Raw genomic sequence first — 24,941 nt, 5'->3', positions numbered from 1 at the left:
CCTTATGGAATTTAAGATACAGGTATCACTTATTTCACGTCATTAAATTTGAATAGGTAGACATCCCTACTCATCGGCAAAGAAGACAGAGTGTGTAGGCCGAGAAAAAAAGCCGGCGTAAAAAACTCTCGGTAGGTACTCTTTTAAAATAGCAAATCATCAAACAACGCTTATTTTAAAACAAATATCGCCAATGAATTAGAAGTAGCCTGTCTAGCACTAGTCCAAGGCCCTTTTATGAACTAGATAATTGTTAACTTTAAAGTAAGCCTTTTTACACAGCTTTTCTTTAATACATTTCTTAAATTTATTAAAAGGCAGAGATAAAATATAGACCGGAAACCCAGAAAAGTTCCGGTCCGCAAAAACCAATATTGGAGTTCAGACACCTCTCTTTCGAATTCTTCGCGACTTCAAGGGAAAAATAGTACTTATAATAGCTGGATATATTCGGTAGTGGTTTTAAAGAAAGCATTGTTAAGTGCCCATCTCGAACCTACCCGCTGTTTTCCTGGTAATTTTATTTTGTAAGTATATATTTTAATTGTATTTTTTATTTGTAACATGTTTATCTAAATTGTTATACATTTTAGATAAAAGAGTTTGTAATGTATACCGTAGATTTAGTACTATGTATGATGTGGTAAAACTTTAATAAATAAATAATGAATGGTGACTTTCACCAGTATACGCGAAATAGAACTAATTTGAGTGTACGACCAACCAGGCTCCAAAAGATAAACCACTCCTTATATGGAAATTGTATTCGTTTTTACAACAAACTCCCAAGCGAAATTAGAGAATTATCACTAAATAAATTCAAAGCCCTTGTTAAACGTAAATTAATCATTAAAGCTTTCTTATAAATTTGACGAATACTTAAATGATCCTAATCCTTGGGATTGATTTGCTCCAATTCAAACAATTTGTATGACAATACTTGGCGATTAAAAAGAGTGGCGGAAAGTTTCTTGCCAGTTCTTCTTACCCGCCCTACGCCCTTGACTTGCGAACTGGTAGTATATGTAAAATTACAATTAATTTAACTTCTTTTTGACGAGTCATAAGTGTACTTGTTTACCTATATGAATAAAGATATTTTGAGTTTTGAATGAGTGATAGCTTTATATAGGGGAGAAAACATAGGCCGGTTTCAGTAACTCAAAAGGTTTAGTTCTCTTTTGGGGTCATGTTCTCGTTGTAGCAAGTTGTATTGCCACGGCATTCTCATGGTAATTGAAAAACTCAGTAGTCAGACTGTCACTTGTCAAATCTTATAGATTTTTGACATACGAAGTCATATTTCCCGCGAATCACAATCCCTGTCATAGATAATGTAGCATAAACATTTGTCTATGATTCGTAATTTTGTGTTATTTAATATCAAACTAAAATATATAATAAAAGTCAAGGTGGGGTGGAATATAATTTATTAAATAAAATTCTAAACTGATTCTGAACACACTATTTGTGAATAGTGGAGTTAAAATTTGTACATTCTAATACTATATGACACGAAATATAAAAAATGACTGGCAATTAATTAACTTGTTCTAAAAACTAAACGGAATAAACATTTTTAATCTATGACTCAAAGATGACAGCTGACATTTGATAGTGGCTAATCACTTGACATCTTATATGTCAATGCCAAGGAGTTTCTTGTCAAAGATGAACTCTCCAAGGGCTGAATGACGGGCCATCATCTTCTTAAGAGTGGTGGCCTTTCCTGCAAGGTCGCGTTGACCCTTGTATTGTTCTTCGAGGAACTCGCCAGTTAGGTAGTCGACGAGCTAAAACGAAAAAAAAAATATATGTAAGAAATAATTTAAAAAGTATCGCAAAAGGTACACAGGGACCAAACTTTTTAATTTTTTTAATATTATAATTGTTACTAGTAGGTTATGAAAATTGTAAATAAGGTAATTAGTAATAATTGTATATATTTAGAAAGTTATCTTAATATATATAAATTACGTGTCACGTTGTTTGTCCGCTATGGACTAAACTACCGAACCGATTTCAATCAAATTTGCACACCGTGTGTAGTTTGATCCAACTTAAAAGATCCTAGCTTACATCTCAATTTATACCCGCAATATTATTTTATTGCAAAATATTTGTTTATTATTTAATACAATTCTAACAGATGGCGCTGTGTTAAAAGTACCAACGTTTCACATAAGTTCTCCTACCGTTTCCCTTGAATAGTTTACTATTATGTAATATAACAAAAACCTAAAGGCCGATTTACACTATCTTAGTGTTTAGGAGAGTGCTTTAGTACAACTTGAAAGACAAGTTCTTTAAGCGTAGCGTTTACTAAAGCAAGTAGCGTTTACATGTTTCAACTAAAGTACTATCCTAAAGCACTCTCCTAAACACTAATGATAATGTAAATCGGCCTTTAGCCACAGCAACGCTTGGCCGGTCTGCTAGTATATATATTTCGCAGCCATCTAGCTGAATTAGCTAGTCAATCAAACAGCCTAGCTTCTTAGCTTCTTGCTTTATGGTTTTCTAAGCGTAATAGCCAAGCTTAGAGTTTATATTTGGTTTAGTTTGTTGGACCCAACCTAACTAAAACATCGACAACAAACTAAAAATTCGAGGATTAATATAAATTGTATAATAACTTGCGTTTAATAAAAAAATGTGCGTGTACTAGTGTACACACGTTAGAAGTGAAACTTCTTTATGACCTTATTTTTCGAAAAATTATCTATATGCAACTTTACAGAAATTGGTTAAATAAAGTTAAATTAGATAAAGTTTAACAAAAGGCTTTTAATATCACAGGCTTGAATACAAATAATACAATTATTTCATTTTACCTTATTACCACTAAGATTATTGCAGAATTTCATAAATTGTAATAGAATTTTTAGTATCATTGTTATCGTTATTATACATTTTTGTTATTAATGGTTTAGAATCTCTTTGAATCAACCCTGGTACGGACAAAAAAAAACGCGCGTAACGGTCAAATGTGACGCGTAACCGAAACATGTGACGCGTAACCGAAAAATGTGACGCGTAACGAAAAAATGTTACACAAAATTTTTTCCAACCCCGATAAAGAAGTTTCACTTCAAAAATCTTGAAAAAACCCCTGGAATTTTGATCTCCTAAATTTTGAGGAAAACTTAACTTGGTATCACTGTTCTCATAACCACAGAATCAATAGAATACTTACATGGTAGTCATTGTCATCTTGACCGGCGGCGGCCGATCTGTCATGTTCACAATTGACAATAACAGTTCGGATGGCTTTTGTCACTTCAGTTTCCATTTTGAGAGCATCTTCTAACGCCTCCTGACCACTTGACCACGTCTTGCGTTCTGGGGCCTATTTATAAAAAATACAATAAGAAAACACTCCTTCACATAACTAAAAAATATCTGGACTAGTCGGTGTTGCGACGTTAATCTGTGCATTTTGTACTTAGGGTGCGTTCAAGTATTACATCACGAATTTTGGGAGAGGGGGGGGCCTTTTGTAAAACGTTACGATGCGGGGCGCGGATTGAATTACGCGTTATTGTTAATATTATTTTCAACTTTCCAGCTTTACACCACGCAATGGTAACTTTTAGGTATAAAGAGTCACTAGGTGATCACGAAACGTTTAACTATAATATAATAATACTTGAGTACAGTACAGAAAGAAATACAGAAAAACGTTACAGCGCGTTACATGGGGGTGTCAATAATCTCCAAAAACGTCACGCACGTAATTGAACGCGGCCATATTTTCATTACGTCATCATAATTAGAGAGCGGCCATCTTAAAGAAAGAAGCAGAAAATAAGAATTATATTAGTTCACATAGCTGTCACACCGGATATCTTAACCATAACTCTTCTGCTTGAAAGTTTATTTCTTTATGCATACTTTTGACTAAGAACAAGAAGATCTGAGCTGTACTGAAAAGAAAACGAACTGTCCAAGGATCATCCAGAGTTCCTATTTGACAAAAAACTCTTTGACATTGACATATGACCATACGTCTTTGCTTGAAAGCTTATTTCTTTAAAGTTAGATACTTTTGACAGTGTTTCAATCTATTGAGTACTTTTGACAAAGGGAGCGTTCAAGTTACGTAACGCAATTTTTGGAGATTATTGACCCCCCCCCCCCCATGTTACTTGCCGTAACGTTATTCAGTACTCAAGTACAGTACTGTACCCAAGTATAGTAAAACGTTTCGTGACCACCTAGTAACTCTTTAGTTACTATTATGTGGTGTAAGTCTAAAATAATATTAACAATAACGCGTAATTTAATCCCCGCCCCGCATCGTAACGTTTTACAAAAGGACAAAAAAATTCGTTACGTAATACTTGAACGCTCCCTAAGCCAGAATTCCTATTCGACAAGAAAGAAACCCTTCAACATATAAATCCAATAAGCTACAGCTTGTGTCAAGTCTCTTCTCTGAAATTTTAGAATCAACATACCCGGACATTGATGAGTGAGGTGAGGTTGTTGGTGAGTTCTCCCCTCATCAGCATGTATTCGATGAGCTTCATGGCATGTTGACGTTCCTCCTTGCTGGCTTCGAAGAATAGATTGGCGAAACCGGGACGGTTAATCTAAAGAATTCATGGGTCTATTATCGGATGAAGAAACATAGAAATGCGTGGATATGTTAACGTAAAATTGTAAATACCGTTAGATTGTAATCTATCTCGGGAGATTATAAACTGTCGAAAAATTGTGTACTCAACGTACTGCTTACAATTTAACGTATTATTATTCGGTAGACTATAATCTATCGAAGTGAAATCGTCAAATTGTGAAACGGTACGCACCTCGCGCGCTGTTTGGCATTTTAATTTGTGTTTGAAGAGAAAATATTGTTACGTATCTGATTTTTATATTTTGATATTTTTTTTTTCATCATGTGATGTCAGAATTATGGATTACCTACTAAGTAGATAAAGATAAATACTAATTTTTGAAGTGAATTAATTTTATTTGACCGATACCCTTGTTTCATTCCTAACTCTATGGACACATAACGGTCTACTATAAAGCCGACCAATCACCGCGCGAGGTGCGTACCGTTTCACAAATATGACGATTTCATTTCGATAGATTATAATCTACCGAATAATAATACGTTAAATTGTAAGCAGTACGTTGAGATCACAATTTTTCGACAGTTTATAATCTCGCGAGATAGATTACAATCTAACGGTTTTTACAATTTTACGTTGACAGATATATCTCAAAATTTACTGAATCTATTTTGATGAAACTTCGAGTGTTCCCTAAGGAATATAAATAAATCAGTGGCACTGCAACTTTAGGTCTGGGCCTCAGATTCCTGTGTCTGTTTCATAATGTCAATCTAATAGACAAGTAGGTAATCAGAGCCTGACACACGCCGTCGACTTTTTGGGTTTAATTTTATTATGTGTCCATAGTTTTGGTTGTTTTTTTTTATAGAACAACTAGTGGACCCGACAGACGTTGTCCTGCATGATATTTCAAGCGATTAGTAAAGCAAAGTATGAAAGTACCGACTGCAGCGCCATCTGGCGGGCTGATTTGTGAATCTAAACCATTCCCAGATCCCCTTGAACACACACAAAAAATTTCATCAAAATCGGTCCAGTCGTTTGAGAGTTCAGTGACATACACACTCACAGAAGAATTATATATATAAAGATAGGCAAACAGGCAGGAGGCTCATCTGATGATAAGTGATACCGCCGCCCATGGACACTAACATTGCCAGAGGGCTCACGAGTGCGTTGCCGGCCTTCGAAAATACTTCAGTGGGAAGCTGGTTCCACATAGCGGTGGTGCGCCGCAAAAATTGCCTTAAAGGACTTATTTATTAATAACAAATAAGTCCTTACTTCATTATACCAGTTAAATGACATGAAACTAAGAATAAAAAAAAAGTGTGTGTGTACAAAGTACACATGTCAGAAGTGAAACTTCAGTGGCAAACTAATCTTGAGGTGTTGTTCATATTTATACAAATCTAAAAGTTTAGATTTCCGATACTTAGAGGGACGGAAAAAGGAAGATATGTTAGGAATTTAATTAATTTAATTGTCATTAAAATATTAAGTGTCGAATAATAAATAATAAATAACAAATAATAAATAAAAAAAAAATATTTCATTTTACCTTATTACCACTAAGATTATTACAGAATTTCATAAATTGTAATAGAATTTTTAGTATCATTGTTATCGTTATTATACATTTTTGTTATTAATGGTTTAGAATCTCTTTGAATCAACCCTGGTAGGGACAAGAAAAAGACGCGTGTAACGGTCAAATGTGACGCGTAACCGAAACATGTGACGCGTAACCGAAAAACGTGACGCGTAATGAAAAAATGTTACACAAAATTTTTATCCAACGCCGATAAAGAAGTTTCACTTCAAAAAATTTTTTTTTGACAAGTCATATCATTGTACACGAAATGTCACTAACTCACCGAGTCCCTTGAGAAGTGGGCGCCCATAGCCAAGTACTGGATAGAAGCAGAGACCTCCATCTGGATCTGCTTTCGTACACTGTCCCTGCACCCACGGGACATGGTGATCCATTGTTTTGGGATGTTTACTGGATCCACGTTACCTGTAATATCATTTTTGGTTTAGACTCGTTCAGAAGTTGATTAAGACGACGCAAAGTCTTTTTCTATTTTTGATGAAGTCTAAATGATTTTATGTGTATACAGAGACAACATCTTGTAAAACGTTACGATGCGGGGCGGGTACACATACTAGTAACTTTTACGTATAAAGAGTCACTAGGTGGTCACGAAACGTTTTACTATACTTGGGTACAGTACTGAACTTGTGTACAGAAACACGTTACGGCACGTGACATGGGGGGGGGGGGGGGAGAATCCCCAAAAATTGCGTTACGTAATATGTACTTGAACGCTCCCTTTATTCTACGGAAATTATTTTGTGCACAATCTTAGTAATACTCGTTTACCTAATTTTACTTTCCACTTTAAAAACAAATAAAGAGTCGTAATAGATTATTACGTTTTAAACATTCGTCAAAATTACCTTCGTAAAGTCGGCCACTGACGATACGTTCATTTAGTAGACTTCCTTTTGGATGCACTCCAAATGGAAATTTATCGAGATACGGTACCATTCACGATACTTCCATTTGGATGCATGGCGTCACTTCAAACTTTGCAATCGTACGGAAAGGAAATAAATAATACTATGGATAACAATACTTTACTGGTGGCAGCAGTTGTGTGTATTTTATTAAAAAGACAAAAAAAACCTAAGAGAAAAATTGGTTGAAACAAAGAAATACTTTTATTTATTTAATAATATAAATATATTTATTTAAAAATAGAAATACTTTTATATTTTTCTATTACTTCCAACACAAAGTCACGCGCGGACAAAGACATAATAAAAATAAAATTATAACGCTTGACAAATACACAGCACATGCACCACCATCGACATCAAAACATAAACTGAAACAAAAACCTCAAAAAAATGGACGCCGTTTCGCCCATTCACGGACAATTCGGACTGCTTCCATATGGCGTGGCGCACGTTTCTGCCATTGACGGACGGCCACGGATGACGTCTATTTGGCCTGGACGCATGGATTTCAATCCTTTTGGAAATCCAGAGCTGGCTCGTCCATCCAAATGGAATACTTTTTTACCATTCATGGGACGATTTTGGACGACGACTACTCCATTCGGATTAATGGACGTATCGTCAGTGGCCGCTTTAATGTGCGGTTACTGTGTCGTCCGTAATTACTTTAACTAAAAATTTAATTACTGTAATGTTCACTTAGTTATTTTTTACATAACAAATGATTGAATCGATACTAAAAAAATTGCTGAGGCAAATTTTATGTCAGACTTCAGACCTCGTATGTATCTCTTTCTATCTTCTTCTCTTAATGAGGTTTCTATTTAGTTTTCACTGTTATCCTATCTTTTAACTTGCATATGTATAAAATACGTCATATTTTCTTGTATGTTGCTTATTTGAGGTCAATTAATTCCAATATCTCAAATTACGATGTCGTCTTAAAAAAAAAGAAATACTCTAATTGGTCCGGCCATCTTTGAGTTTTGCGTTTAAAAAATTGTTTGATACAAATTAAGAATTTATTTTAATTGAATATTTCGAAGATAGTAATTCTAAATTCAAAAATATGTGCTACCATTTTTATACCTCGAACTTTTAAAAAAACCTTCCAAATTCAAATATGATAGACATTGAGACTTGAATGTGAGTCGTAACTCGAATTGGATAATGCGCCATTAGGCCTTTAACTTATGCACTAATATTTGACATTGACGTTTTCTTACCACAGATAACAAATTCATTAAGGTTAAGTGTATGTTATTTTCCTATAGATAAATACGGCTTATATAACTGTTTTTCTAGTTTAAACAAGCACCGCCTCCCGCATTGGATTATCGGCGAAAAAAATTTTTTGGGTAAAAAACAGATGGTCGACCAATTGTCAATATGTACTTGTCCCATGTGCAACGGGCCTGCCCTTAATATTAATACCTAATATGTACAAAGTACCTACAACATAGTTAATGCGACGTTGCCAAGTTTCACTGAACTTTGATCTCAATATATTATCAGAATAACTAATTGCATGCAAATGATATGTCGTCATCAGACCCAAGTACTTTCTCATAATCCAAATCCAGAATATTGATTCTTAATTTAAAAATAGTTGTAACCTATAAAAACTAATTATTCTAAAATCAAAAATGGAAATATATTATTCAAAATATTATATTTCGGCCAATTGACTTGTATCCAGGTCATATAACAAAAAATCATCTTCTACAAGCAATTGAATAGCTTTCCATATTCACGCATTACTGTTGACACTTTAAAAACTGATACAATAACTATTTAGTACATTTTAAAGTGTAAAAGATGCCATTGTAAACCACAAAATGTAATATTGTATCAATTGTATGGAGGAATGGTTATCTATTCTAGAATGTATTTCCATTTTCGAAAACCTTCAAAGTCAATGATTCTAAATATCTATAAGCCATGGATTTACTTATCTAATCAATGTCATGTATTTGATAAAATCTAGATAAAGGTGAACATACCATCTTTGTAGCCTCGGTAGACAAAGAAAATAAATATTATTAGATGACAACAATGTAATGTAATCAAAAATAGATTTTTTTATTACAGTAAAATACTTAAGTATGTAAGACATATTTAAGGTCAGAATTGTCAATTTATGTCCAGTTGTTTTTAGTGAAATTGTAGTAATTTCAATTTCCTTCTACACAAACCTTTACAAGAGCCCTTTTGGTCTCTGTTAGTTACATTAAGTTCATTTAAGTCAAAATAATGTAATATATTACTGTAGAAACTACATTATAAAGGATATGTAAGATTTAAATCTTCATGTGGGAGGGCATAACTTAATAATAATAAGTCTATATGGGAACTGAACCCAGGTAATTTATAAATAAAAACTAGATTGATAGATTTTCATGAATACTTGCTCATGTAACCAGATTTACAAATTACAGATTACAATTTCAATTTATTTATTTCATTTTCTAAGAGTAGCTCAGTGGTTTTATATTCTTTATTTATCAATCAAATAATGTTTAACAGTTTAAACTAAATTAAATTTATTGAAGACAAAAGAATAAGTGAATTAATTGTTCCATTTTTAAATCATATTTAATAATATTGCCTTTTAATTAAGAATTAAACTACTTTAATAAGAAATTTGTTGTTAATTTTCAAATGTTTCTACTTATTCTTGTTTATTGAGTAACTGTGTGTACTTAAAATATGATAAAAATTAAAAATGTTTATCATATGTTATAAACTTTATTTTTAGATATTTTAATAATATTTTTTTTAAGCAGTTGGCAATCGTTATAGGCAATACTACCAAAGTTTAATAAACCTTGATTTTTATTAAAAAAAATAATTATTATTGTATTTTACCTAATAAGTCTTCCGTTTCTTTTCTATAGTATTACTTCTTACTAGTGTCAATTTAACATTAATTTATTCAAGTGAGTCATTAATAAATTTCCCTAACAGCTATGAATTAAAAATGTTTGCACAGATAACGAGTGTAGGTAGTTAAGCATTATCTAACCTAATCAAAGCACCTTGATTTATGGCCGTAAACAAATGACATATATTTAATCAGCAGCAGAAAGAAAAGTCAAAAAAAAATCCTACACCGCAATTCATATCCTAAAAAAAACCGACAACAATTAAGTTAGCTATTTCGGAAATTTTTGACGTTGACACAAGTAACCTTGAATATTAATTTGTTTTGATTAAAATAAATGTACATAAAACTTTAATAACTTAACAAATTTTAAATCAACATTTCCACAATGAATACCTAATTTAAACGCAGCATAGAAACGAATATTTTTTGTCCTTTGTTCGATTTACAAATTAGCAATAGGTTTGATAAAGGAACGAGGAAAGCGTACCGTTGTATTGTAGTTATTAGTTAACCATCGGCAACCTATATAAAAAAGCAAAGAAACTTACATTGTGTGGCGTAAGCAGCTGAGCAGACCGCCAGGAAGAAAGCCAGGGATAGGATCTGCATTTTTTCTGTATCACAGATATTTTGACGATTATTATAATTATAAATTGACGACGCAAAGGTACACTGTCGTTTGAGAAGTGCCTTTACACTCACTGGCGCAGAAGGCTACTTATCAAATCGAAAAACAAAAACTATTTAGCGTTTATATGTCTCCGATTACTAAAACTGCGCAGTGATAATGAATAAAACCATATTGACAAGTAGTTCGGAAACACAATGACACACGACGATAAAAAGAGATAGAAGATTCGAGGGCGTCGAGGTTTTGTGTTCCAAGGGAATTCGAGGTTTATTTCTTGGAATTAAACCTTACTGGAAGCTGCAATGGTAGTTTTTTGTATTATTTTCAACCTCTTTTATCTTCTCAATACTTAGAAACAAATAAAACTAACACAAGATCACACTTATGCTGTGTTGATGCAATATGAAGAAATTCCTTGAAACACAAAACCTCAACGCTCTTTGTATGGCTATCGGTGCGCGGGATAAGGGGAGAGGGGTATAGTGTTGCTACTGCTTTAGTTTCCGTATCTTTTTGGGTAAAAAAAACGCAAACTTATCCTCCATAAACTGTTGCGAATTCTATAAAGAGATTTATTTATGCTTCAGGTAGTGCTCGAACCAATATTTTGTTTCATTAATTCAAATTAGTATTTAAACTATTCCGAGTAGAAAGTAGAAAAAAGCTAAATATAATTACTGCATTGGTCACCCCAAAACAAGTACCCAACTTCATCCACTATTTGGAATTTTATTTGCTGTCAGCCGATCATACGCGGAAAATATTGATAAGTCATTCTATAAAATATTTTGTTTTGTCCCCGTAGGACACGAGTTAGATCATTATTCTTTGTCGAAGTCGCCTTCTGCGCCAGTGTGTGTAAAGGCTGCACTTTCGACGGTTTACCAGCGCTTTTCTCTTGTTATTCAAATCAATTACGCATTAATTTGGTAAGTTTTTATTTTGTTACTCACTTCCAAATTGCAAATCGTACATCAAGATCGTTCTATTTTTGAAGATTTTTTCTAATTGTGTTGGTGTTAATGCTTTAATTAGACTTTTGTTTTTTTGTCACGGGCATTCATAAATAATTTTGTTTGACCTGCCTTATCATTATTTTACTATTTAACAGATTGTATAGACAATTATTAAATCACTTTATCAACTAATTAATCAGTGTTATTCGGCTTAATAACACCAATACGAGTTGTATTTGTTTTATCAATGATAAGATTTATGACATGATTATACAGTCACAGATTGATAGAATTTTACGGATTAGACAAATTATCTTTTTTATTGTTTATTTTAGCAATATGAAGGTCATCGCCGTGGCTATTTCCTGCCTCCTGGCTCTATCTGCTGTTTCAGCTGATACATGCTTCAGTGATGTATCTATGGACTGCAGTCAAGCTTCTAACAGTCTTGGTAGGTGATTTTTTAATATATTTTTATTGTTTTGTTTAAAAAAAGGTTCAATAAACCTTTTCAAACAGCCAGTGTATTGTGAGTTTAGTATTGAGATTCTCAAAAAAAAGTGGTCTATTTTTTTTTTCATTTAATATCATTTATGGTGTAAATCTAGATATTTTTTATTATAATTTCAAATAATCAATTGTATCTGAAAACAAGTAAATTGCAAAGCAAAGAAGTATGCATGATTATAAATTTAATGTTGATTTTATTATAAACTAGCTGTTCCCTGTCACGCTTCACTGTGGCACATTGTGAATGAATGGTTGAGAAATGCGAAACAAAACAAAAAAAAACATTTGCAATACATGTTTTAAAAAAAATAAAAAAATAGATAAAACAATAATTGATGCGGATTATATATCTATGCAGAACTTTTTGAGTTTTTGAAGTGTACACAAACCAACAAAACATTTATATATATATATATAGAGACAGTCTTAACTAATTATAGTCTATATAGAATGTACTACAAACAGAAAAACACCCAGTTTGTGTGTGTTATTATTGTATATATTCTGATTAAAGTACATCCTGAATGATTTTGAGAATACTCAGTACAAAGGGCAGATATTTTTATTGTCTGGTTACTGATTGTAAGTTGGTGCTTAGCCTTAGTACCCTCTGTTAACAATTATAATTTTCTCCGGGAACCCAGTTAGTCTCAGAGACCCTAAATAATATCAGTATGGAAAAGATTATTCAACAAAGACTTATAGGAAAATCTTTACGTCTTGTGAAATGTATAGATTATTGATTTATACCTACTATTTTATCTTTGCCGATAAAGCTGTGTCAAAGAGATAATGTCATTACATTATCATAATATATTGATATATCTTTGTCCTTTATAAACACACTTATGTATCCATAAATTTCCATAACCATCTTCATTAAAAATTTTAATTATGAATTATGGTCTTTTTTTTTTAAATGGCTTTTATTTGTGCCAACTGGGCACAAGGTACTTTGCCAGTGTCGTGTAGATGGAAAAGGCACGAAGGAGTTTGATCGGTGAAAATAATATTTTTAAAAAAAAGGTTGAAATTCATAGACATAACATTTATTACAAACGAAAACACACACACATAAAAACACAAAATAACAATACTTAAAGAAAAAATAAAATAAAATAAGATCAAAAACAATAAAAATTAAAATTAAAAAATTCCCTTTTGCCATTCGGTTCGAAATTCAATTGTTAGTTTTAAGACAGCATAGACAACACAAATATAAGTAATAACATTATTAATTACCTACTATTTCCTATTTACGAATAATTTATATACATTACACTTTAATTTTATTGCTTTCTATAATACATAATAATGTATTTACATAAAAATCTACAATATGGAGTAAACACAAACATTTAACACTTAAAGGACGGGGGACTAATTATGGTTTGATTCCTGGTGAAATTCAGAATGTTTTACGGCCAAAACCAATATGCAATCTCAATACAATTTTAGCTGTCATAGACTGACAATTCAATCCATTTCTAAAGAAAAGCATGCCAATATTCAATACATGGACTGAGATACCAATCTAATTATTCAACCAATCGTTCAGAGGGCGGATAAGAGATTGAAGATTGCCCTCTGTATGAAAATGAATGTTTACTCATGCCAACAACCTATCTGTCCATTTTGACAGTGCTTCGATTGGCCAAATCAATCTCGGATTGCTATCGGTGAAACTCGTATGATTTGGGTTTGGGATTGCGACCTAACTTAATATTCATTGGGAAAATTTATTCATCTTCGTCATCTTCCAGTTCTAGTGATAGTGATTTGGAAGTTTAAATGCAATTATCCGATTGGGATAGTAATTCTGAAGCTGGAAGAAGACAACGTACTTCTGTGCGAAGACATAAGAAGACAAGAATTTATTATATCCAGAGCCTGAATGACGCCGAATTCACATTTAGATTTATCTATGTGATGTCTATCATATATGACTTCTTGCAGGTTTCACCTTTCATCAACTTTTGTAAAAAAAAATTAAATATTAGCTACAACCAAAAATATTTGTTACTATAGATACTACCTACTAACTCCACTTCAAAATCTCAAGACTCCAGCAGAACATCTTTATAACGAATCTCAAATACGAAGCAGCAGAAATGTGGTGGAAAGGACATAATATGGTGTTTGGAAAAAATCGGTTCCCCAAAATCGGTTTGTCAAAAAAGGTTTTGCTTCAAGTATCTCGTGTACAAGCCGTGATAGTGGCATGTGCAGTGTTGCACAATATTGCTATTGATATGCGAGATGAACATTTTGAACTACTGCAACAAGTAGATGAACAAGCTGATGATATTGATCAAAGCGCAATTGACAACGTGGGAAATGCAAGTGTGCGAAGTAATCTTATAAGTGATTATTTTGCTTTATTACTATATCTAATATTTTATAAATTACAACATTTTTGAGATAAATTAAATAAAAATTCAATGCTTTTATTTAAATAAAAATACAAATTTTTAATACAATACATCCTCGCTCCAGGCACAAAATCTATTATTTTTCTAATTTATTTAACAATATATTTTTTTCTATGGCCCATAATTATCTTTTATGCTCTCTTTCTTCCTCTTCAAATGCCCATTGCTTTCTCTTATTTAGAAGCTTTTCCTTTCAATTGACTTTCATTTCCTTCGACAGACAACAATATCATGTCTTTGACTTTTTCCTTGATAGAGATCGGGGTAAGAGGAGTAGCAGCACTAGGGCCACCTCCTGTACGATATGTTTCAGCATGTATCAAGGCAGACTTTTTTCTTTTTTCTTTAAGCTTTAGCACTGCGAAAGTTTACCCCACTTGTGCTATTAAACAGCGCCTCCAGCGTCTTCCAGCACTGCTCTTTCTCCTGCCAGGTGACTGAGTCACTCTTTTTATTTTCTAATATATTTTTATGGTCAGCAACAAGCGAAGTTAGAAGGTCAACTTCTTCCCGGCTGAAATTGACGCTTCTTTCACGTTTTTGCGTAGACATTTTTTTAAGTTAAAGAACCAACCTCGAATCACAAAAACAAGATACATTAACTACTCAGAGAAAATTTATATTTGTAATAATATGTACTAAAATACTCAATAACCTAACAAACAAAAATACCATATGAAAATGACAGCCCGTTTCGTTACAAGTAATATTAAATGACCAACAAAAAGGTTGAGGTTCTATGTTTTTCTATAGAATTCTGTAACTTTATTTGTTCGTAACAAAAAAACAAACAAAACGTTGCATAGCTATTTGCTACTTTATCCATACATTGTGAAACAGACCCTATTAGTCTTACTTATTTTATTTCGCTCCAAAAACAGCAAACTTTTGGTATGCTTGAACACAACATATTGCATTGAACGAAACGCGGTCGAGAGGCAAGGATCACGCAAAAGATTGCTGTCAATCTTTTGTCAAATAAACAATCGGATAGCAGAAATGTTTATTGGCATGCAGATTGGAGATCGGTCTTTAGATATGAATCAGTCCAAGATTGGTTATAATCATAGATTGAGGATACATTATTAATTTTGGCCGTTAATGCATAAGTCAATGTCAAATCATTTATTTCAATTAGACCACCTAAAATGGCACTTTTGAACGTCAAAAAAAAAATATAAAGAAGATTCTAGTTGCCCCTTCCAAAAGGTAGTTTCGTGTGGAGAAGAATGGGCAAGAAACTCCACACTTACTCTTTTTAAATAGGTTTACAATATTTTGTTTACATCAGTTAAATAATTATATGTGAAGACAATGTACTCTTAGAATAAAACTTCTATACTAAAAAAGTTAGTATAGATGTTCCTCACATATTTACAAATATCGAAACCGTAGAATATTATACATTAAAGAGTAATAAAAATAATATAAAAAAAACACAATAAAACAGTGTGTGAGATAAAATAAAATAATTACATTTTGTAGTATTATAAATTTAAGCATAATTAAAGTTACAATTGTGATAACTTTATTGCCGTATTGGGCAGTAATTAACTGAATTTGAACAACAAAGATTTACTAATTGGTTAACTATTTGACGGACCTAACATTGTTTCATCTTGTTTTTACAATATGGGCTCCGATATATCAATATGAAATATTTTAAGTTTTTTCAGGACTACCAAGCTGTAACGCCATCTATGGCCACTTCAGTCGTCAAGGGAATGTAGCAAGCGAGTTGCAAGCATATGCCAACTTGCATCTCCGTAGATCCTATGAATATCTACTTTCTGCTGCTTATTACAACAACTACCAGACAAACAGATTGGGATTTAGCAAGTTGTTCACCAAACTTTCAGATGACACCTGGGACAAGACCATTGAACTCATCAAGCATATTACAAAGAGAGGTGAGTGAACTTGATTAGTATTATAGCAGTGCACATAATCTTTATATATATAATTCTTCTGTGAGTGTGTATGTCACTGAACTTCTCTCAAACGACTGGACCGATTTTGATGAAATTTTTTGTGTGTGTTCAAGGCGATCTGGGAATGGTTTAGATTGGTTTAGATAAATCAGCCCGGCAGGTGGCGCTGCAGTCGGTACTTTCAAACTTTAATATCCTAATAGCTTGAAATATCATGCAGGACAACGTCTGTGGGGTCCACTAGTACTTTATAAGTTTACATTATTCAGTTACTTGCCGGAGTATTTTACCTTTAAATAATGTAATTTCTTCTCGACTGATTCATTGTGTTTAATAAAGGTATCATAAAATTTAATATGTATAATATTATATGTTATATACTATATATTTTTATATATATTTGCTGTCAGCTACCATAATAGATATAAATTTTATCTTAATCTGTATAATTTGAATTAAATAAAGAGTGATAAGAAACTACTTATTAAGGAAACATTTAAAATTAAATACAATTGTGACATCAAGTACTATTATAATTGATTTAAGATGAGCAGGTTGCAGGGTGTTATGAACATTAAAAAAATGGTGTTTTAAGGACCTATCCAAACTCCAAAAAAGTACATTGTTTCTTTCCATTTTTCGTCATCGTTTCTTAAGTAGGGTAAAATATATGGTTGAGTGGAGTAGTTATCCATTTTGAAAGGTACTTTTTACATATATATTGCAATTGCAAAGTTCCACTTGAAAAAACATAAAATTTGAACAACTTTTCGTAGTTTAAATAATTTTTTGAGACTACCCTCAGTTTTAAATTAGATTTTGAAATACAGAACATTCAGTTTTACATTCTGTAAATAGTATCTATTTCAATTGACCGAGCGCTATTTGATGGTCAGGTGGAACCATGGACTTCGCTCGTCGCAGCACCCAAGAGACAGTTACCGCTGCAAAGAACAGCACCATCGAACTCCAAGAATTGGAATCCTTAGCTCACGCTTTGGACACACAGAAGGAAATCGCTGAACGTGCCTTCTTCATCCACCAGGAAGCCACCAGGAACAACCACAAGACACATGACCCTGAGGTAAGATTCCCCATCAAGTCCTGGTGTTCAGAAGTTCCTTTATATAAATATTTTATAGATATTCCTACCAGTGATTTAGTCTGATATTTTAAATGGATAAAGAAAATTTATTTTAAATTCAAATCACTAAAAATTAACCAATTTTAATAATTTTTGGAATTGTATACATTTAACTATACATGGTTTAATAGATTGATTTGATTCACCATGTTATTAATAAGGAAGCAAAGGGTTTCCACTACTTTTCATGAAAACTCTTTTTATTCAGTTTATTAATTAGATTTAGAAGGTATTTACTTGAAATAGTAAAAATGGGTCATAAATCTTAAAATTAACTACATAATAACAAATGGAGAAACTTTTGTATCAAAAATATTATCAACAAGAATACTTTATTTATTAAAGTTCACCACTTCATAATATACAGTACTTATATTATGTTAAAAGCTATCTATTCTTAAATACATGACAATTATAATAAACAAAAAACATAATAAAAATATTACACTTGCAATTTTAGATTTTACTTGTAATATCTTGCTTATCAAGAGATAAGCTCTTGAGGACCGATCTGGTTGCTAACCTTTAAAAAAGTACTAAAGTATTGTTTCTTTCCATTTTTCGTCATCATTTCTTGAAATAGGGCGAATGGAAAAAATATATTGTGGAATTGAGTAAATGTATTTCATTTTGGAAGATCGATACACGATTTAAATAACTTCGCTCGATAAAAAAAAAATCCAAACATAGCCAATTTATGACACTGAATTTATTTTATGCCGAAAATGTATATAGAACATGATTTTGAAATTTACAACATATATTTTACCGCAAGCCAAGTAATCCATTTCAGAAAAAATGACAAAATTACATTAACTTAATGTTTTACATAACTAATTGTTATTACGGGCCGGCGCGCCTCAGTGCTCCAGCTCTCCACTGCGCCCCGCAGTCCACCCCGAGACACTGACACAGCAATTCGTGCTGGGATAGGGCCTTAACAATGTTATTTTAAAATTGTTTTAATGGACGTCCAAAACCTAAAAGTGTAATATTTCTTACAGATTGCACAGTACTTAGAAGAAGAATTCATTGAAGACCAAGCAGAGACAATTAGGAAGCTTGCGGGACACACGTCCGACCTCAAGCAGTTCATTGTGCAGAATGACGGCAACGACTTGTCTATTGGCCTATATCTTTTTGACGAGTACCTTCAAAAGACCGTTTAAATATTTAATCTGTGTCGCTTAGTTTTGTTCCATTTTTAACCTGTATTTTTTACTATTTAATCAAAATATAAATTGTGTAAAGTTCTAGGATTGTAGTGATTTAATAAACTATATTTAATTAAGTTTAATTTTTGCTCAAGCAAAAATAGATAATAAATGTGATAGACTATCTGGTCAGCCATTTTTAAAATTACTGTAGCTCTGGCAACATTATATATGTACAAATGCGGCTGTTATTTTAGTTCCATACTCAAATTGTATTTTTTTTTCAAATAAATTCTAATTAGCCCAAACCGTTTTTTATTTTTTTTAATTCTTAGCAGGTTTTAAAAGGAATTAAATAGTATGACACTATCTGGTCAATTTATTCTTGAAGCCTTAGGGAGCGTTCAAGTATTACGTAACGCAATTTTTGGAGATTATTGACCCCCCCCCCCCCCACGTAACTCACCGTAACGTTTTTCAGTACCCAAGTATAGTAAAACGTTTCGTGACCACCTTGTGACTCTTTAGTTACTATTATGTGGTGTAAGTCGAATTTTTTTTTAACAATAACGCGTAATTCAATCCCCGCCCCGCATCGTAACGTTTTACCAAAGGACCCCCTCCAAATTCGTTACGTAATACTTGAACGCTCCCTTATTGTATAATAACACCAGTAGGTACAATACTCGAATCAGAACAAAATATCTAAGCGTACGATCAACCACTGCTTATATGGAAATTGTATTCGTTTTTACAACAAACTCCCAATAAGAGATTTATCACTGTATAAATTCAAAACTCTCGTTAAACATGAATTAATCAATAAAACTTTTATAAATTTGAAAATTATTTAAATGATCCTAATCCTTGGGATTAACTTGCAGTGCTCCAGTTCAAACAATTTGTATGACATAAAACTTGACAATTAAAAAGAGTGCAGGAGAGTTTCTTGCCAGTTCTTGCCAGTTCTTGCCCGCTCTACGCCATTGAATTGCGAACTGGTAGTCAATGTAAATTTAGAATCAATTTCACATCTTTTGTGTTGACGTTCATAAGTGTACTTGGTTACATATATGAATAAAGTTATTTTGAGTTTGAGTGTATAATATAATTAATTAGACCCACGTGATATATATATATATATATATATCTCGTATACAGGCGATTTAATTGTTTACCGTAATTTTGAATAGTCCTATTAAAAGCCGTCAAGAAATTTAATTTCAAAAGTCTAATATTACAAATAGTGGCCTCATAGCCTAGCGGTCTTTTAAGGGGCAGTAAATAAAAAGCGAATGGTGAGATTTAGACATAATATAGGTAAACACCTACCTTTATTACCGGTAGGTACTACCGTTGATATACAATACAACAATCTAAGTGATTGTATTAATAAAGAGTTCAACACCATCTTTACCCCAAAGAAAGTCTCTCATTCGCAGTGTAAATCGTTTAGTGATTGGGCGACAGCGGGAATTTATAAAAGTAGACAACGGTTGTATGACCTTTACGCTGAAAAGTCATACAATCATAATGAAGAATTTATTCTTTATGTTCGAAATTATTCGAAATTATTTAAGAAAGTTTGTTACGCGGCCAAGTCCTTAAATATTAAAAACAAGATTAAAAATAGTAGCAATAAAACTAAAATGACTTGGAAGATAATTGATAGTGAAACTGGAAGAGTCAGGGATCGCAATCAAGACATCGAACTATGTGTCGATAACACTATAATCAAATCTAACGAAGAGATAGCGATTGTTTTTGATAAGTACTTTTCTGACATTCCAATTTCGACTACAAAGTCTCTTCAATCATCTCCCGCCCTCGCTGAATCGCTGCTCAAAGATAATGTAAACGAGTGCAAGGTCAGTTTTACATTCCGACCCATTGGTGCCGACGATATAGTGAGGATATTTAGAACCATAGATATTAAGAACACTACCGATCTTTGGGGTATTTCTGTAAAAATAATTAGTAGCATAATTGATGTAATTGCTCCCCATCTAGCTATAATTTTCAACAATTGTATTAAAAGTGGCGAGTTTCCCGATCTAATGAAACATAGTAAAGTCATTCCATTATTTAAAGCAGGTAGTATGTCCGACCCCAGTAACTTTAGACCAATTTCCGTACTACCTACTTGTAGTAAAATATTTGAAAAAATTATATTAAATCAACTGGTAAGTCATTTTAACGTAAACAAATTATTACATAATAATCAGTTCGGTTTTACCAAGGGTCGCTCGACAGCCGATGCCGGTGTTGAGTTATATAGATATATAATTAAGGCTTGGGAGGAGTCGCATGACGCTTTAGGTGTTTTCTGCGACTTATCCAAAGCATTTGATTGTGTCCAACACGAGACCTTAATCGGGAAACTCCGCCATTATGGCATCAAGAATACCGCACTGAATCTTCTGACTTCCTATTTACACGGAAGAACTCAGAAGGTTGAAGTGAATGGTAAGAGGTCCTCTGGGTCGGCAGTAGATATGGGGGTACCACAGGGTTCAATTCTTGGCCCTTTCCTCTTTCTTGTTTATATAAATGATCTACCTTTCATGGTAGAGAGAAAACATCAGATAGTTTTGTTTGCTGATGACACGTCCTTGATTTTTAAAATCAAACGATAAATAACAAATTTTGACGATGTGAACAATGCTCTGTCTTCGATTGTCCATTGGTTTAGTATGAATAACCTTCTACTTAATGCAAAAAAGACAAAATGCATTAAATTTTGTGCAAAAAATTCAAGGATTATGGATACTAGACCAATTCTAAACGGTGAGGAATTGAATCTGGATGATACAACTGTATTTCTCGGAATCACCATGGATTCAAAACTTCAGTGGTCCCCTCATATTAACGGATTGGCGAAGAGACTTAGTTCTGCAGCCTACGCGGTTAAAAAAATTCGCTCTCTAACTGATGTCGACACAGCTAGACTTGTTTATTTTAGTTACTTTCATAGCTTAATGACTTATGGCTTATTATTATGGGGTCATGCTGCTGATGTCGAAACTATTTTCATCCTGCAGAAGAGGGCTATTCGTGCAATCTATAATTTAAAATGTAGGGAATCTCTTAGAGATAAATTCAAGGAAATTAATATACTTACCTTTCCCTCGCAATATATTTATGAAAATATTATGTATGTATACAAAAATAGTGATAAGTTTACTAGAATAGAACATACGCACAATGTTAATACACGGAACAAACGCAGACTGCAATTTCCCCGTACTAGACTATCTAAAGTTAGTAATTCTTTTTTGGGGAAAGGGATACTCTTCTTTAATAAAATCCCAGAAGCTCTTTTATCACTGCCTTTCAATAAATTTAAGAAATGTATTAAAGAAAAGCTGTGTAAAAAGGCTTACTATAAAGTCAACGATTATCTAATTGATAAAAGGGCCTGGGACTAGTGCTAGACAGGCTACTTCTAATTAATTTGCGATATTTGTTATAAATAAGTGTTGTTTGATGATTTGCTGTTTTAAAAGAGTACCGAGAGTTTTTTACGCCGGCTTTTTCTCTCGGCCTACACCCTCTGTCTTCTTTGCCGATGAGTAGGGATGCCTTCAAATTTAATGACGTGGAATAAGTGATACATGTATCTTACGTTCCATAATAAACATATTTTATTTTATTTTATTTTATTTTAGGTGAGGGGTACCGGGTTCGATTCCCGGTTCGAGGGCAAGTTTTAATTTAATTTAAAATTTGTTCTCGGCCTTTGGGATGGTTGTGCGGTACCGGGCGAGTGCTTAAACCGTACATGGAGGACACGGTCGAATTTCTAAAGGCAAGCACGAATTAAAAAAAAACTTATACTTGACGCTGGCTAATGCACAAACCGTGGCAGAGCCACAAAAAAAAATTATAATGAAGTTAGCATACCGTAATATTTCCCGCCAAATAAGTTGGCGATTGGTCAAGGTCAATTCAAGGTTTACTATCAAAAGTTCACGAACCACCCATATTTTAATATTATATTACGCTAAATACCTAAGTACATGTTATTCGTGATAAGGCTGAAATACTGGAGTGATTTGATTACAATGATTCACAAAAATACCTACACTAATCATACATAACACACTACATAACAATACTAACCTCAAAACGATGTCAACATTAAATATGTAATATTAAATATCTAAGATATGTCGCAGCCAATTAGCTTAATTAGCCGTTCAATCAACAGCCAAGCCTCTTACCGAAAGGATATTTAGCCAATTGATCAAACAGCTAGGTTCCATGACGTTTCATTACTTGCCTAGCCTGTTGACTTAATTTAAATTTAATTTCACTTTCTGCCACTCTCAAACTCGAAACGAAACTCTTTAAACTGTCAATATGGCGTAGGCAAACCACAAGTGATGAAAAACAACAAGTACAATGGAAGAGTGCAGTGACATTAATAATGTGAATTTGACTCAAGCAATTTTAAAAGAAATATTTTTGTCATAATATGTTTCATCTTTTTTATTACTACCAAATAATGACTATCGTACGAATGGCCTAAGCATTAACCAGCCATTTATAAAATATTGTAACAAACGCTACGGCTGAATATCTCTAAGGCCGTTAGTTAAACGGCGCCGTTTAGTTAAAAGGCTAGGCTGTTAATTGAACGGCTACTTAAGCTAGTTGGCTGCGACAGATACACAATATCGCTATGAACTCACTTTGCGAACATAATATCAAGATGTCAAGAGTCGGAACAGCATTTAGTACACGCAACGTCTTTGGGATCTGTGCAACAGATTGTTTTTGCAAAACGGTTCGGCAAACAACTTATACACAACAGATATCCCCTAGGCACAAAAGACCTGAGTTCTTAGTTACGCCCCGTCTTGTTTCTTATTGATTGTGCCATCGACAAGATAAATAATGTTGCATTATTGAATTATTATTCACTACAGCCGAGCTAGGCAAACCCACTAATCAAAATACTTGAAAAACAAAAGTAAATAATAAAAGTCTTAGACAGTAGTAAAAATATTTGTTCGCTGATAAACCAAATTCAGCGTCATAAACGGCTTAAATCAAATTTCATAATTTAAATAACTTCGCAAGCTATACAAGATGGCGGACGTTTATGATCAGCTGTGAGTTGATTAAATAAGATTATTTTTAATTGACGTGATGTTTGAAACAATCATGATATCTTGTTAATTCCTTTACATTAATAAATCAAAATGTCAAGTCACCAAGGAAGTCTTCCACGGTCAGCTTCACAATACATTTTCTTTTGCGAACTATGGAGTATGGATTATGGAATCGACCGGGATATACGACCTCCAACTGTTTAAAAAAAAGTGCGTGCGTAATAATATGTCAGAAGTGAAATTTCTTTGGCTTACTAACTAACTAACTAAAAAATAACTAATAAATAGTCTGGTTCATATTTATACAAATCTAAAACTTTAGATTTCCGAGACTTAAGAGGGAAGGAAAAAGGAAGATATGTTAGGAATTTAATCAATTTAATTTTCATTAAAATATTAATTGTCGACAATGAATATATAAAATATATATATATATATATTTTATTTCTTCGATAAAAACACGTGGCATTTTAATTTACAATTCGTCATTTTACAATAAATTATTTTGCATAAAATATGTAATACTAATATTCTCTTGACGAAATTTTAATTTAAAAAATAGAATTTCTATAAGGTAATTCGCCCTTCTCACTCTCTCTACATCGGTCTCAATCGCTCTCTCCCTTTTCTTCGACAAAAACGCTGCACATCTTCGTGACGTTATGTAAAAATTTTACCCTAAAGAAATATCACTTCAAAAATTTGGCTCCATGTTTCTGTTAGAATATTGAGATTTGAGAGATGTCTTGTAATCTACAAATAATAAGCCATTTAATACAGATTACAGCTCTGAAAACATTGTCTGCGGCACGTATAGATAATGTCAATGTGTCAATCCTAATGATGGCACAGATAAGATATCACAACAATTAATGACTTATGCAATGACTATAAGTTTTGATCATACTTTTTGGAGTTTTCTAAACGATTTATTTATTATTAAGCCTTAATTGCTGACATCCAGTACAATATAATAACACTTATTTAAGTTACATAAATAAAACTTAGTCTAATACGTCACTTGACCCGTTTTAGATAGTCAGCGTGTCCTGTGACACAGGCCTCTT

General features: G+C 32.8%; 2 protein-coding genes across 4 annotated transcripts; one reads left to right on the top strand and one right to left on the bottom strand.

Annotated features, from left to right (window-relative positions):
• Positions 1 to 1,413: 1,413 nt before the first annotated feature.
• On the bottom strand, positions 1,414 to 10,966 carry LOC125058839 (ferritin subunit). Of its 2 annotated transcripts, XM_047662986.1 has the most exons (6): positions 10,548 to 10,966; positions 9,116 to 9,127; positions 6,464 to 6,606; positions 4,461 to 4,595; positions 3,197 to 3,349; positions 1,414 to 1,793 (listed from the first exon to the last, which is right to left on the bottom strand). In XM_047662986.1, the coding sequence occupies exons 1-6, from the start codon at positions 10,606 to 10,608 to the stop codon at positions 1,638 to 1,640; spliced, it is 660 nt and encodes a 219-aa protein (XP_047518942.1). In that variant the 5' UTR covers positions 10,609 to 10,966; the 3' UTR covers positions 1,414 to 1,637. The 2 variants fall into 2 exon arrangements, with proteins under 2 accessions (XP_047518942.1, XP_047518943.1); XM_047662987.1 differs by lacking the exon at positions 9,116 to 9,127 and having other exon boundaries at positions 10,548 to 10,861.
• A 366-nt stretch (positions 10,967 to 11,332) lies between these two features.
• Positions 11,333 to 19,065, top strand: LOC125058838 (ferritin, chloroplastic). Of its 2 annotated transcripts, none has more exons than XM_047662984.1 (5): positions 11,333 to 11,559; positions 11,922 to 12,037; positions 16,196 to 16,438; positions 17,356 to 17,543; positions 18,608 to 19,065. In XM_047662984.1, the coding sequence occupies exons 2-5, from the start codon at positions 11,926 to 11,928 to the stop codon at positions 18,770 to 18,772; spliced, it is 708 nt and encodes a 235-aa protein (XP_047518940.1). In that variant the 5' UTR covers positions 11,333 to 11,559; positions 11,922 to 11,925; the 3' UTR covers positions 18,773 to 19,065. The 2 variants fall into 2 exon arrangements, with proteins under 2 accessions (XP_047518940.1, XP_047518941.1); XM_047662985.1 differs by having other exon boundaries at positions 11,335 to 11,559; positions 16,205 to 16,438.
• The last annotated feature ends 5,876 nt before the right edge of the window (positions 19,066 to 24,941 follow it).

The sequence above is a fragment of the Pieris napi genome, chromosome 18, assembly GCF_905475465.1.
Source record: "Pieris napi chromosome 18, ilPieNapi1.2, whole genome shotgun sequence".
Classification (NCBI taxonomy): domain Eukaryota; kingdom Metazoa; phylum Arthropoda; class Insecta; order Lepidoptera; family Pieridae; genus Pieris; species Pieris napi.
This window is presented reverse-complemented; position numbering and strand designations above follow the sequence as displayed.